This window comes from Hippopotamus amphibius, chromosome 11, assembly GCF_030028045.1.
Source record: "Hippopotamus amphibius kiboko isolate mHipAmp2 chromosome 11, mHipAmp2.hap2, whole genome shotgun sequence".
Classification (NCBI taxonomy): domain Eukaryota; kingdom Metazoa; phylum Chordata; class Mammalia; order Artiodactyla; family Hippopotamidae; genus Hippopotamus; species Hippopotamus amphibius.
This window is the reverse complement of record NC_080196.1, coordinates 78,760,300-78,774,906: the sequence shown is the minus strand read 5'-3', so window position 1 is coordinate 78,774,906 and position 14,607 is coordinate 78,760,300. Positions and strand designations below refer to the sequence as shown.

General features: G+C 39.2%; 1 protein-coding gene across 2 annotated transcripts in view; it reads left to right on the top strand.

Annotated features, from left to right (window-relative positions):
- The window catches only part of MYOM1 (myomesin 1), a 132,033-nt gene that overhangs the window by 105,500 nt on the left and 11,926 nt on the right, over positions 1-14,607 (top strand). For both annotated transcript variants that reach the window (XM_057699304.1, XM_057699303.1), the window contains 8 exons: positions 211-317; positions 440-484; positions 5,527-5,663; positions 7,781-7,925; positions 8,683-8,742; positions 9,034-9,101; positions 12,971-13,084; positions 13,768-13,855. In XM_057699304.1, the coding sequence (XP_057555287.1) occupies positions 211-317; positions 440-484; positions 5,527-5,663; positions 7,781-7,925; positions 8,683-8,742; positions 9,034-9,101; positions 12,971-13,084; positions 13,768-13,855 (764 nt within the window). The remainder of the gene's footprint in view (positions 1-210; positions 318-439; positions 485-5,526; positions 5,664-7,780; positions 7,926-8,682; positions 8,743-9,033; positions 9,102-12,970; positions 13,085-13,767; positions 13,856-14,607) is intronic.

Sequence of the window (14,607 nt, the reverse complement as noted above, 5' to 3'; positions counted from 1 at the left end):
CTCCCCCTCCATCACCATCAGCCCATAGGAGGAGGTCAGGAAAGTCTTCCCAGAAGCAGCAATAATGAGTGGGCTTTAGATTAGCAAGGGGAACAGAACAAGTGCTCCACGTGAAGGGAGCAGCATGTGCAAATGCCTAGAGACAAGGCAGGGCACAGGTCCTCAGACCCCATACTACCTCGCTTCTTATAAAATTATTCTGTTCTGAAGGACGAAAATGACCTTCAAAGACCTTGGGACGGAAGACTTGGGCATCTACTCCTGTGATGTAACAGACACTGATGGAATAGCGGCAAGCTACTTGATAGATGAGGAAGGTAAGTGAAAATCAGCTCATTCACAAGTCTGTTGCTGCTTTGATTTCTCAGTGATTCTCCAGGATCAAGTGACTTTTGTTTTAGTAGTTCAAACTCTAATTGTTCTCTTTTTCTCCCTACAGAATTGAAACGTTTACTTGCTCTCAGCCAAGAACACAAGTTCCCAAGTAAGTGTCCACAATACATTTACAGAGTTTAGCCATCCCACTAGACAACTCTGAGAGGATCAAGAGAAGAGGCTCTTGAGAATATATAATGGAACATACATTGGCAGCTGCAGAGGCACTTTCTGAAGGGCTGCTCTTGTCATTGTTCTCCAGAGATACAAAGAACACTACCACAGAAGATACATCCCATATGCTGTTACATAGAGCACTATTGGATTACATTGGTGTAACAGCTGACTAATTACATTCTTCACTTTTTGCCTACATATTTTGGAATCATATATATATATATGTATACATATATCTTCTAGATACATTAATTTATATGTCTTTTAGGCAAACTAATCTCTTCCTAAGCAATTTAATGTTAGCATTTAATAGAAGAATCATACTTCTAAATAAAGACAATCTAAAGACAGGACCTACCATTTTAAACTCCTGGAAAATAAGGTAAAGATGCCTTGATCAGAAAAAGAATCCCTCTGAACTATCTACAAACCCTTCAATGAAGCACCTTCTACATAAAAGATTAAATTCCACAGTTGGCACCTAAAAGAAGAGAAAGAAGTCCGAAGCGATACTCGGAAAGTTCCACGGGTCTGATAGGACCCCGTGCCATTGGTACCTACTGGCCAAAGTAGTGAAGCGTCCAGAAAGTTACACCCTAGAGTTTGAAAAAACAGAGAGTGATAGCATTACTCATTCTTTTAAATCAGAAATTTTTTTCATTCCTTAATCACTAAAATATAACTTCTTCACTAATACAGGAGTTTCAGGAACCTAGGAAACTATACCCTGGCCCCAAACTATAGGCAAAACGTTGTGTGTTTGTAAATGTTCATTTTTCTAGGGTGAGGGTCTACAGCTTTCCAGAAACTCTCAGCAGAGCTGTGATTTAAAAACCAGCACTGATCTAAACCAGTTGTCTGACTTCTCTCACATTCCCAAGGAATGTGTATTTGATGGTGAGGCTGGGTGGTGGTGACTATTGGAATGTTCTCAAAACCAACTTTATTTAGCAATGCACAGTGGGGTGCCTGTGCGGAGTGATTGCAGGAAACTCTAGGGGAGAGCCATTTCTCGTCTCTAAGCTTATTCACTATAGAACTGGAAAAGTAATACTGTGTATGGTGTCTTAAAAGCCATTCTTTTTTAAACTGTATGGAAGGTAGAGGTTTGCCTGCACTCTGTTCTGTGCTCTGTGAACCTGAGCATCTCATCCCAATTTCCCTGTTGCCTGGTTTCTTTTCCAGGAATGGCTGTTGTAATCATTTACAGCACCCACCAGATAGAGGCGCTGTGAGAGACAGTCAATAGGGCATTGGTTGATCTTTGAATTCTTCAGGGAAAATATTAATATTAATTGAAACAGAACAGTGACCTAGAAAAACCCACTTGCAGAAGAGCTGTCTGTCAGCCACACAGATGTCCTCCCTTCATGTTCCTGGAGCCATGAAGCGGGAATGGAGGAGAGGGTCACTGTGCTGAGCACAGCGGACCCGTGAAGGCATGCACTGTCTGCAACGCGAAACAGAAAGAGCAGCACCTACTAATCTAATCTAGTTAGTCAGACAGTAAACACTGACAAAGCTTCTAATCAATGGCTGGTCCAAACAACGTTTATGTTTCTTTTAAAGAATGGAGATGAGAGAAGTTGGGGTTTTACCACTGAATTGGAGGCACCAGCCTCCCTGAAGTTCAATGATCGCATGAACTTGCAGATAGCCATTGTCACTTACGCTGAGAGAGTTTATTCTGCACGAGCATAAGCACTCTAGTTGTTGGTTCCAGGAGTGGGGTGGTAGCAAACTCAGGTACCCTTCTGTTAGAGACCAGGTGTGGCATTTGGGTTGGCACAGAGGGAACCCAAGAATGTGTTCAAAACCCTGAAGTGCAAGTATGACTCTCCCAACCAGAGGGAGCTTTTGTGAACCGTTGAAGCAGTGTTTAAAATATCACAGCTGCAGTACTTTTCTCTCTCTCACCACTGCTGGATCAGCCAGGTCACTACGTGAATATTTTCAGAGATCCAATGACGGGGTCAAAGCAGCATATCCAATTTCTCAATTTATACCCACTTCCTCTTAGTATATGTTGACACATAATTAAGCCATTTTCTTGAGATTTTGTAAGGTCTTAACTGGTCTTGTTTTTTACCGAGTGTAATAGTGTGGTGTTCCCTTGGCACAGTAAATTTTCCTATTTTAAGCTGTTTTCAAAAATATTTTGAAAACCTCTAAACATATGCCTTAAACCTACAAATAACAGATATTTTGCTGGAGCAAATTAACTGCCAGAGAAAAGAACCTAAGGAAATTTAGGGCTGAGCAGAAGGAAAAAAATGAAGATATATAAAGCTAAAAATAGAGAATAACCTAGTCTGTCTTGGCAGTGGTAATACTAAATTGCAATGTAGAGAAGGAGCTTATGTGAATATATATATATATGGATATATATATCAAAAATATACATATATATGTGTATGTGTGTGTGTGTGTGTGTGTGTGTATATATATATATATATATATATATATATAATTCAAGGTATGTGGGAGTAGTGGTGGGAGATATACTTCAGTATCAACAATGTCCTGCAGGCCTCTCGCCTTTTGACATGGACCACATTCTGTCTATGGAATGTGTATCCCTCTAAATAAATCCACTTCTCACCTAAAAACAAACACAAAAATGAAAACATCCTGCATAATATATCTTTTCCTTTGTAGACAATGGTTATTATCCCACTTGTATATATGTACTGTATGTGTGCAAATAGACACAGGCACATACACATAAATTATATCTATTTAGTATGTTCTCTTAGGTGTAAATATGCTATATTTTACATTTGGTGGTTGTGGGGTGTTGTTTAAACAACTGGAGGAAGAGTTACGAAAATATTAATAGCCACATTTATAGAGCACCTATTATATGCTGTTTTTAGGATAAACAGAGTGCCATTTAAACTCCACAATGACCTTAAAATGTCAGTACTGTGGCGATTTAATTTTAGAAAGAAGAAAGTGAGGCACAGAGAGGTTAAGTAACTAGACCAGATGTACACAGCTGGTACCTGGGCGTAAGCCCGGGTGGTCTAACACTAACCAGGACATGGGCTGTTTCTGTGTGTGCACCTGTGCTCTGTGAATCCTGGTAGCCAGAATCCCCAGACGATGCTCCTATTACTTAGAGAGGGCGGTGAACATTAAGGGATTTGGAGGCTTCCAGGAGTGTGTGTCCCTCCCTACCCCACCCCCACCACAGTAAGAGTAACCACATCACTCATGTTGTTAGATTTCCTAGAATGAGATCTCCAGAGTTTTCTGGAAGAGATTCTACTCTCTACTCCCCTCAAGACTCACTTGTAGCAGGCAGGAGCATCCTGTAGGGAGAAAGCTTAGCCTCTGCTCTCACAACCCTGGGGTCTGTTCTTGATCTGCTCTTACTGGAAAACCACTAGTGTTCTTCAGAGTGGACAGCCCGGACCAAGAGAGCACAGAATAGAGGGAACAACCCTGGTCTCAGCTCTGCAACCCGGATATGTTACTAAGCTTTCCTGAGGCTGAGTTTTGTCATCAGTAAAATCAGGGGAGAAAGAACTCACCTTTCTCTAGCAGTGGTCATTATTCACAGTGGCTCTGTGTATTCTGGTAGCATATTCACTCTTGGTGGCCTTGTGAGGCAGATAATATCCATGTTAGCAGGTGAGGAACACAAGTTTTCAGGGGGAGATAACTGCAAGTGTGGCATCAGAGCCCGTCTCTGTCCACGGGGAATACCCTCAGTAGATGCTGTCTGAGCCTCCTTTCAGCTTTGCATGGAATGACTCGGTAACTGAGTTTCACAATGAATATGGAACAGTGCAAAGGAAAGGCATCCCTCGAAGCTTGAAAAGGATAGTTTTAGGAATAATACACAAAACATTAACCTACATGTGGTACGAGTTTATACCAAGCTTATAATTAAAGCTTACAATTTAAAATGTAGCATATGTTAAAATTTTGAGGTATATTAAAGAATAGTTGAGAGAAAACAAAGGGTGATTTTCCCTAACAGAAGTGAAGGACTACAAAACTTTGTGAAACCATCTTGTTCCACAAAGTATGCCCAGGAGCGACCTCTGATACAGATCTATTGGCTGGAGGAACCTTTTTTTAAACAAGAAATTTAGAAACTGGTTTTGAGAGATGTGAGCCAACTTTTAAAAAATTTCACTCATGTTCAAAGCGCTTAAGCGATATGGGTATAAATCAGAGATATCATATGGTTCCTTACCTTCTATGTGAAGCAAGCCATGCTATATTTTAATATAGCTTCTTGATAGTGACTTGCTTATTTGCATCTGAAAAATTTTGCTTGATCTAAGAACTTAAATGATCTGGTATACTATTGGGATAGATAGGGTTTAAATGACAAGCTAGTTAATCTTATGTATGTAATCAAAATTAATTCTTTCTTGCCTCATTTTTTAAAACATTTTAAAGAACCTCCAAAGTGAATTAAATTGTTGAAAATATCAAATTTAAGTCTTTTCCAAATATTTTGAAGTAATTAAATCATAGGCTGTTGGAGCAGGAAAATATCCTCGTTAATTAGGACATTGGGTTCAATTCCATCCGTTTACAGATGAGTCAGGTGAGGCCCAGAGATGCGAAGTGAACAGCCTCACATCTCAGTTTGTTAGTAGCTGAACTTGCACTACCGGGGCAGCTCAAGACTCTTTTCATCATACTTCATTATTGTCCCTAAATAAACCTAAGCAAAGCCACAGTAGAGCATCACAGAGGTTAACGGAAGGACCCTGGGAGGTAAGTTCATCTTCCTCATTTTTACAGTTAAGACATCTATGACAGTCAGGATTAGAACCCAGTTCTTCTGTCCCTCAATATCAAACCTTCCATACAAGTCTTGCACTGCCTCCTGGCTTTGCAGGAAGCAAGGTGTTACATCACCATGTCCATTGTTTTTTACTTGTTGGAAAAATCTGTATCAGTACAACTGGTTACCAATGTAATTACTACTCTTATTTTTATTTTTCATAGCTGTCCCAATTAAATCGGAGTTGGCAGTTGAAATTTTGGAGAAAGGCCAGGTCCGGTTTTGGATGCAGGCTGAGAAGCTGTCTGGCAATGCCAAAGTCAACTACATATTTAATGACAAGGAAATTTTTGAAGGGCCGGTAGGTTTTACACTTTTTAGCTTTCTAAACATAACACTGTAGAACATGCTGGGAAAGCCCTGTTAGAATGCAGGTAAGTTGTTATGAAAACCACTGGACGTGGGGTAAGGGGGTTTAAATCATTTGACATGTGAAAAGTGTGGAAGAAAATATAGATTGATTGCATCATAGAATCCAAAACTAGGATAGTTTTGAGAATGAAAGAGGATGCTAGTAATAAGTTTTTCAGGCCAATAGTCATAAACCAAAACTGTCTCTGGCCAATCAGGAGGTTGGTCGCCTACAAGAAAAACTGAAGGCCGAAGGGACAGCACCCTTGCCTAAACCCAGATACTCATGTCAGAGACTCCAGCGGGGTCTTGGTGCTTCATATGGAAGAATTGTTCTAAAGGCTCAGGAAAAAAAAAATCTCATTGCTTTTCTGGTTAAAAATGCAATTCATCCTTACTGTAAAAGCTTTAAAGATCCAGAAAGGACAAATCACAAATTCTTACAACTTTTTGATATACATGTTAGTCTATACTTTTTGGTCTTTTCCTACACTTCTCTGTGTATGTCAATTTGTGTTTTCTTTGCATAGGTGATTGTGTACATCATATTTCCTATTTCCTTTGCTTTTTATGTAAACATAGTTTCTATAGATAGAGTTACAACATCTGCACTTTATCTGTCCTCCCCAGACAGCAGTAGAGCCAGGATCAGGCTGGTGCCGGGCAGTACTGAAGAACTTGGGTTTAGGGTCCCTGTGTCCTCACAGGTGTAAATGGGAGATTCAAAAGACGGGGGAGAGGTATGGTTTGTGGCCATCATTAACAAACCGTTCTCCTTCCATCAAAATTTGTTTTTAAAATATTTGAGGATTCGTTTGTGAGAGGGAGAATGAGTAACATAAATAGCAGAAGAATATGTAGTATACTCCTTTTCAGCTCGTGTAGTAACTGTGTGCAGAGCCGGAACAAGTCACACATGGGTCTGCTGTGGCCCACCTCCTCCCTGTTCTCAAAATGTTCTCATCAACTGCTGGGACCACCACCTGGCCAGGCAAGAGGAAGGAAGAGCTTTGTTGGCATCACTGCCACCAAGGCCATTGAGGGAACGCTCGTGCCCATGTATGTGTAGAGGCACTCCCCTTCATGTGTTTACACACGCTTGCATGTGGCTGCACACACACACACACACAACTTGAAGTGTTGTTCCTTGTCATCACAATTGGTTCTAGTCATACTATTTCACTGGGTGGAAATTATTGTCTTAGGTCAGCTTGCCTAGAAGGAGACTGTGAAATAAGAGTTTCTCCTTCAAGTGGTTTACTCCCAGGAGTAGGAGTAAGGGAAACAAGCCAGGGTAGGGGCAAGCTAAGCCAAAACGGGGTCTCTATTGGAGACTGGCTCCCGGCAGGGGAAACTCCAGGGCACGAATTGCACCACAGAGTTGATCCCAGACCTGAGCCTTCATTCTGTGACATTTTATAGGAAAACTTCATTAATTCAAATCTATTATGGAACTTGTGCTTGTAAGCCCAAGGACTAAGATTTATCTTTACACTGAAAAAAAAAGAAAAGGATTGACTAAGGAAGATGATAAAATAAGCACAGTCTAGCAGGGCAATTTCTGCAGGAGAGCAAATGGGCTTCAAATGCTTTAGAAGAATTTTTATTCACATATTAATTCAACAGATGTTTATTAATTGGCTGCTATATACCATGCATGTGCTAGATGCCAGGGTATAGCAATGAATGAGACAAACAGTTCGCTCACACTGCTTATAGTTGTTGCATTATTCTGTTAATTGAAAATAATGTAATCTGGAGAGTAAAATCGAATCTAAAAACATTTTTAGATGTTTCTGATAAACTTTTTGATAACATTTTGTGATTTGGGGTAACAAAAATTAGTTTAAAAAACTAAATGTCAGACTTTTAGTAATCAGTTCTGATCACAGTCATATATTCCACATAATATTTTCTTTTTTCTGGGTACAAGATGTTGAAACTTTGCTCACTCAAAAAAATGTTAACAAGAAATTTTATTAAATTTTGATACTTTGGAGTTTGTGTGTTTATACAGCTTATTGTCATCCTATCTATCTCACTTATGTCTCTCTTTTCATATTGAAGAAATACAAGATGCATATTGACCGAAACACTGGTATAATTGAAATGTTTATGGAAAAGCTACAGGATGAGGATGAGGGCACGTATACGTTCCAGGTTCAAGATGGAAGAGCAACTGGCCATTCTACTCTTGTTCTCATTGGAGACGGTAAGCCTTCTGTGGAACCTATCTGAAAGACTTTTCTACCCCCTTCAATGCAAATACCCCATCGCATGAAAGTGGCCATGTGGGAGGAAGCAGAAATTATTTCTTGATTGGATTCCAATGTTCTAAGTGCAATTTGCAGTTAATACTTTCCATAGTATTTCATTTCATAGAAATGAAAGTTAATTTAAAAGGACACCAAAGTTATCACTGGCCCACAGGCAAGACTGCACTTAAATTATCTCATATGTAAACAAGTATTTATTACTAAAATTCTCCAGTGCAGGATATTGCAATGCAACCAAGATTGTATTATGTCTCAGAAACAAACTATGATACTATCTTGTAATGTGTACCTACTTTAAATGACTTAAATGAAGAAGGAATATATGCAAGAGTAGAGCATGCCAAATCTAGTGGATGATTATCCAGTAGGACTAGGTTGTATGGCAGCTGTCATAAGCCAGTGTGGAAATCACCAAGATTTAACATGTGGTATTTAATAAAGCAATGGAAAGGCTGCCAGGTCTCTACATATGCAATAGCCAAAGCTATTTCACTATTTCCTGACTTCATGACCTTGAACAAGTCCCTTAACCTTTCTAAGCCTTCTTCTTCATCTATGAATACTGAAAACAAGTAGGGTGGTTGTGATGTATGAGTGTTATAACAACAAATATAAATCACTTAGCACAGTGACTGGCATGTGCATTTATACCAGTCAACTCAATTTCACATTTCCTTGTTTTTCAACTTTCAGTTTATAAAAAGCTCCAGAAAGAAGCTGAATTCCAACGTCAAGAATGGATCAGGAAACAAGGTAAAAATAGGCAGTGAATAAAGAAAAAAGCTTCAATTTCTTGAACAAAAGATTCTAAGATTATTTCCATAACAAACTAAAATGAATATTATTGCCTTTGTTAGTAATGCCCTGGTAAATAAAAATAATTGAAAATATTTGTTATTAAATGTGTATCCATTTAAAAGATTTAAAAACTAAATCTTGAATTTTTAAAATTTCACTTTAAACATAAATCACCTTAGAATTTAAGAATGAGCTTGGATTTTTGCATTCATGATTAATATTGCTGATATCATTAAAATTTTATAGGTCCACATTTCGCTGAGTATTTGAGCTGGGAAGTGACTGGTGAATGTAATGTACTATTGAAATGCAAGGTAAGAAGTAGATAAATTTTTAATATTTTGATATGAGAGAAATAAAGATAAAATAGAATGTGAGAAGAAAAGGAAGATCAATTTTTTATCTCCTCCATTTGCACCAAAATGATGTGATGTGCCCTTGCTGTTGAATGTTACTATAATCGTTGGTTGGTAATATTTAAAATAAAACAACATAAAAATAAGGGAAGTCAAGATAATCATTTTTATTCATTACCCATGCCCTAGTTAATAAGGACAGACTCTTAGTTTTTTCTTTTTTCTTTTTTTTTTATTAAGACCACTTCTTTTAGAGCAGTTTTAGGTTCACAGCAAAATTAAAGGGAAGATACAGAGATTTCCCATATGCCCCTGCCCCTATACATGCATAGCCTCCCTCATTATCAACGTCCCCACCAAAGTGGTATCTCTCTTAGAATTGATGAACTTACATGGACACATCATCACCCAAAGTCCATAGCTTACATTAGAGTTCACTCTTTTTCGTTTTTAATGATTTTATTTGTTTATTTTTATTTATTGGCTGCATTGGGTCTTTGTTGCTATGTGCAGGCTTTCTGTAGTTTCAGAGAGCGGGGCTACTCTTTATTGTGGTGCAAGGGCTTCTTATTGTGGTGGCTTCTCTAGAGCACGGGCTCTAGGCCTATGGGCTTCAGTAGCTGCGGCTCTCGGGCTCTAGAGTGCAGGTTCAGTAGTTGTGGTGCTCGGGCTTAGTTGCTCCGTGGCATGTGGGATCTTCTCGGTCCAGGGCTTGAACTCATGTCCCTTGCACTGGCAGGCAGATTCTTAACCACTGCGCCACCAAGGGAAGTCCAGGGTTCACTCTTGGTGTTGTACATTCCATGGGTTTGACAAATGTGTAAAAACATGTATCCATCATTATATTATCATAGAGAGTATTTTCACTGACCTAAAAAGCCTCTGTGCTCTGCCTGCTCATCCTTCACTGACCACACCCCCCCAGCTCTATTTAAATTATTAATCTCAAAAGAATCTCACATCATCTGTGTTGCATTTTAAGTGGTAGATCTATTCCAGAATCATTCCAGCCACACTGTGTTTCCATGGAAGTTTGGCAATTTTTTTTATCTAAATTGTGTGACTGGCACAACAGTACCTTCAAGTCTTAGGCAGCTCTGCTGCTGGTTCTGAAACCCCTGCGCTCCCTTAAGGGGAGAGACTTGGTAAAGAGAGTTTGCAGCTCACAACCAATTATCTTATTAGGCCTTTAGAAACATTTAGAAAAAAAATGTTCCACATCACATTCTAAGTTGTTATGTACGTAGCGCATGGTGTTCAGCTGTGTGAGTCATCAAGTGTCTTTGGATAAGAACTGCTGGATGAGGACGGAGTGTGAAGGTTGTGATGGTGGACAGTGATGCTAAACCAGATGCATGGATTTGGCGTTTGACACGTAGCAGTCATTATAAAAGCCAGAATGCGAATGCCCCAGTCTCTGCTAGAGCTGATAAATTCAGAGAAACAGCAGTCTACCAGAAATGTGTAGGGAAAATCAATGCTGGGTTTTAGCCTCTTAGGAAATGGCAGAGCTTCTTGAAAAACATTTTCAGGCAGCAGCTAAAACCCGCACCACCTCTCTCTCCTCCTGACTGTTCGCCGCTCTGTTGCCCCCACTCACTCTCTGTTCACGCTGCTGGCCCCGGAAACCATCCCTTCCTCAGGGGCCCACACGTTCATCTGTCCTTTCTGTTGCACAAGGCTTCTGGGAGGTGAGCTCTGCAGCCCTGTTCTGATGGTTTTCCTTAGCCCCTTACCCAGATCCTGACCAATCACGGGAGCCTAGAAATAGGTTCTGAATATTCATTCGTTATGTGTTTATGCTCTTTCAATGCCTTCAAATGGCCTTCTTCTTTCAGCTTCTCTGACAAAATCCTTTTTCAAGGCCCAACTCAGTCATCTCCTCTATAAGGCCTCCCCCTTCTCAGTCTGAGTAGAATGAACCCTCCTCTGTCCTCCCATAGTTCTTTGTTTCATTATCATAGCAGTTTATGCATATTTAGCAATTTACGTATTGCATTAGAGTTAATTGAGTACGTGCAGCGGAACATTCAGACTCTGAGACTATCATGGGCCCCATCTGGAACTAGTCTACTCAAAAGGATGTGGACAAGAACCCCAGCTTGCCTGCAAGGCCATGCTGGGCCCTCCTGTCCTGCAGGGGTTCACATCAAGAGTCACTCCCTTCACCACCCCCAGCTCAGGTGCAAGGAGACAAGATCCACTTTGGGCAGGTGCAGGAAACACCATGGCTTTAAAAAATCCTTCATGCCCCAAGGAGCCAATACCTTCCAGTGTCCCCTCAAGGACCATGCCCAAATAACAAGAGTCAATATAGTCGGGGAAGCCCAAAGCTATGGAGTTCATTTCGAGTCCTGCCCAGTCCAGATGCAGCTTTCCCATCCAGGGCCATGTTTATCATAAGCAATGTCATCTAGTAACACAGTTGCATTCTACAACCCAGGAACCAGTTTACAGGATCATAAAGAATGTTTGTGTATATTCCTCTCACTGCAGTTACCAATGTTGGTTCTTATGTTAAAGTATTCACTGAACTTTTTTAACATTTTGAAATTTACATTTCCTTGTCTTTAATGAGATCAAATATTTTCTTCATCTGTTTGTTCTGTAATTATATTTCCTCTTTGGGAAATCATATGTACATTTGTCCAATTATTTAGTGGAGTCTTTGAGGCTGTTTTTTTAATTTGTATGAAGTCTTTACTTTTTCATACAATTTTAGTTACACAAGAGAAACATGAATATACTCTTCTTCATAAAAAGTTCAAGGATTGTAGATAAATCTTAAAATCCCTTTAATCATATGAAGTTGTTTAGCCCATTTGAAATTTATGATATGATGTGTGGATATTGGATCTAAACGAGTTTCCTAAAAATTGTTAAGCAATTAATTTATTAAACCCTACTTGATGGATGGATGCTAACTAAACTTACTGCAGTAATCATTTCATAATACTGTATATATCAAATCATTATGTTGTATACCCTAAACTTATACAATATTATATCAGTTATATCTCAATAAAACTGGAAAAAATTTTAATTAAAAAATTTTAAACATATTTCCTTTCTGCATTTATTTACAAAGCTTCACTTACCTTTTTAAAAATATTTAGCTATAGATTGGTGCTTACTCATTCTGATACTTTGATAAATTCATTTGTTTTTGTGACAGACTTTTTTTAATTTATTTATTGGCTGTGTTGGGTCTTCATTGCTGCACACGGGCTTTCTCTAGTTGTGGTGAGCAAGGGCTATTCTTCGTTGTGGTGTGTGGGCTCCTCATTGCCGTGGCTTCTCTTTGTTGCAGACCACGGGCTCTAGGCACATGGGCTTCAGTAGTAGCGACACATGAGCTCAGTAGTTGTGGCGCACGGGCTTAGTTGCTCCGAGGCATGTGGGATCTTCCCGGAGCAGGCATTGAACCTGTGTCCCCTGCATTGGCAGGTGGATTCTTAACCACTGTGCCACAGGGAAGCCCTTGTGACAGACTGTATTTTAATCTGATGAAATTTGTCTTCCTTTGGTTTTCAAATTTTATTTTTACTTAAGTCTGTGTTAGTGTGTATGTTTCTCCGCTTTCCTGTCTACCAGATGATTTTAAAGTCAAATTTTTTTCTACTGGAAATAAAGATGCTATTGATTTAGGTTTATTCTTTTGTATCCATTTTATTATAAACTCTTTATTAGTTAAAATAACTTTCAGTTGATTCCTCTAGAAGTCTGTGCTTTTTTCTTATGTCCAAAGCTACACTGAGAACTATTTAGTTTCATAAGAGTAGCCTTCCCTTATTTCAAGAAGTATAAAACTACAGTTTTTCTCCTAGGTGGCAAATATTAAGAAGGAGACTCATATTGTGTGGTATAAAGATGACCGGGAGATATCGGTGGATGAGAAGCATGACTTTAAGGATGGTATATGTACCCTCCTTATAACAGAGGTAGGTGTATAAATATAAATATATAAATATAAAATGTAATGTATTAGTTCTGTACCCTACATTCTTCCAAAATACTAGATTATGTGTTCTTTTGCCCCAGTCATAGATCCCTGCCCTGAAGTCACCCAGAAAGCAAGCTGTAAGGACACAAAAGCTTCTCTTACCTTGTGATATGTGAGGATTTGTTAGATATCCAACCGATGTTGGCTGGACGCCAAAACTCTTGCCTATCTGAGCTAGTTTTTTTTCATAGATGGGTGAGTGGTAGGACAGTTAAGTGGATCCTTCTTTGTTTACTCTTAAGCCTCATGATAGCTTGTTCCCTAAAGGTACAGAGATGATCAGACATGGTATTCAAGTATAGATTTTTATCTACTTTTTGTCTAAAAGAGCATACCTTTCAAATACACATGCTCATTAGTTTTTTAATATGAAGGCAGAGTCAAAGGATAAGGACTTTAAGCCTCAAATCAATTGTAGCCTTAGCGGGTGAAAACTCAGGACTGCTAGCTGGTCAGGTTATGATGGATAGTTGATCTGCGAACTGTTCATTGCTCACATGGCTAAACGCTTGTTCAATGCGTTTTGGTGTCAGTTCTATAAATCACAGGGCCTGAAAAATGCAAACACCATATTCTGAGGCTATAATAAGCTGCATTGTGGTGTATCTATTCCCTCCTTAGTTTTCCAAGAAAGATGCTGGGATTTATGAAGTTGTCCTGAAAGACGACAGAGGAAAAGATAAGAGCAGGTTGAAGCTTGTGGATGAAGGTCAGTCCACCCACTGCTGGGGTCCATTCTACTGTGTGTTCTGTATACAGGGGACAGAACTCTGAGTGAGGCTGAGCTGAATGGTTGAAGTCATGCCGATCTTTTGTCCACAGATATTGTTTTAATTGCCATTCCAGCAGAGCAAACTACTGTTTTATTAAAAGATACTTCACTTTTAGGCTTCCTTGAAATCAGAAGCATAGTTTTGATCCTCAGAGAATTTATAGTCTACAATCCACTAGAGGTCTGTTTTTAATATAAATCATCGTTTTTGTTTCAACCCTATGAATAATGTTCCAGGATCAAAAACTACCCTGAAAAGCTTGTCTCAAAACAGTCCACTCTCTAAAACAGTCCACAATCTAAAAGATGGCAAGAAAGATCGTATATGGAACTCAAAGCCTCTTAGTTAGTAGCAGAGCAAGAAAGCAGTTTCCATTTTCCAGAGGCTACTGAGATCAATTATATCATGGTAACGAAAATCTACATGGGACGCCCAAATTTCCAGTTTTGTTCCTGAACAGGGTCTTTAACACCATTGCTAACGAACTGCAGAAGTCTGACTTTGATTTCTCCTTCCTACTCTCGGTAGAGGCAGGACTAAATGTGTTTATTGACAAAAAGCATTATTACGCTGAGAAATATCAGGGAACCTTGATGGTTAATTCATGATGAATTGATGACACAGATAAGAAAACTTCCTCTAATGTCAACGAAGCCTTCCTGGGACTTAGGAAGAAGAGAATCCTAAA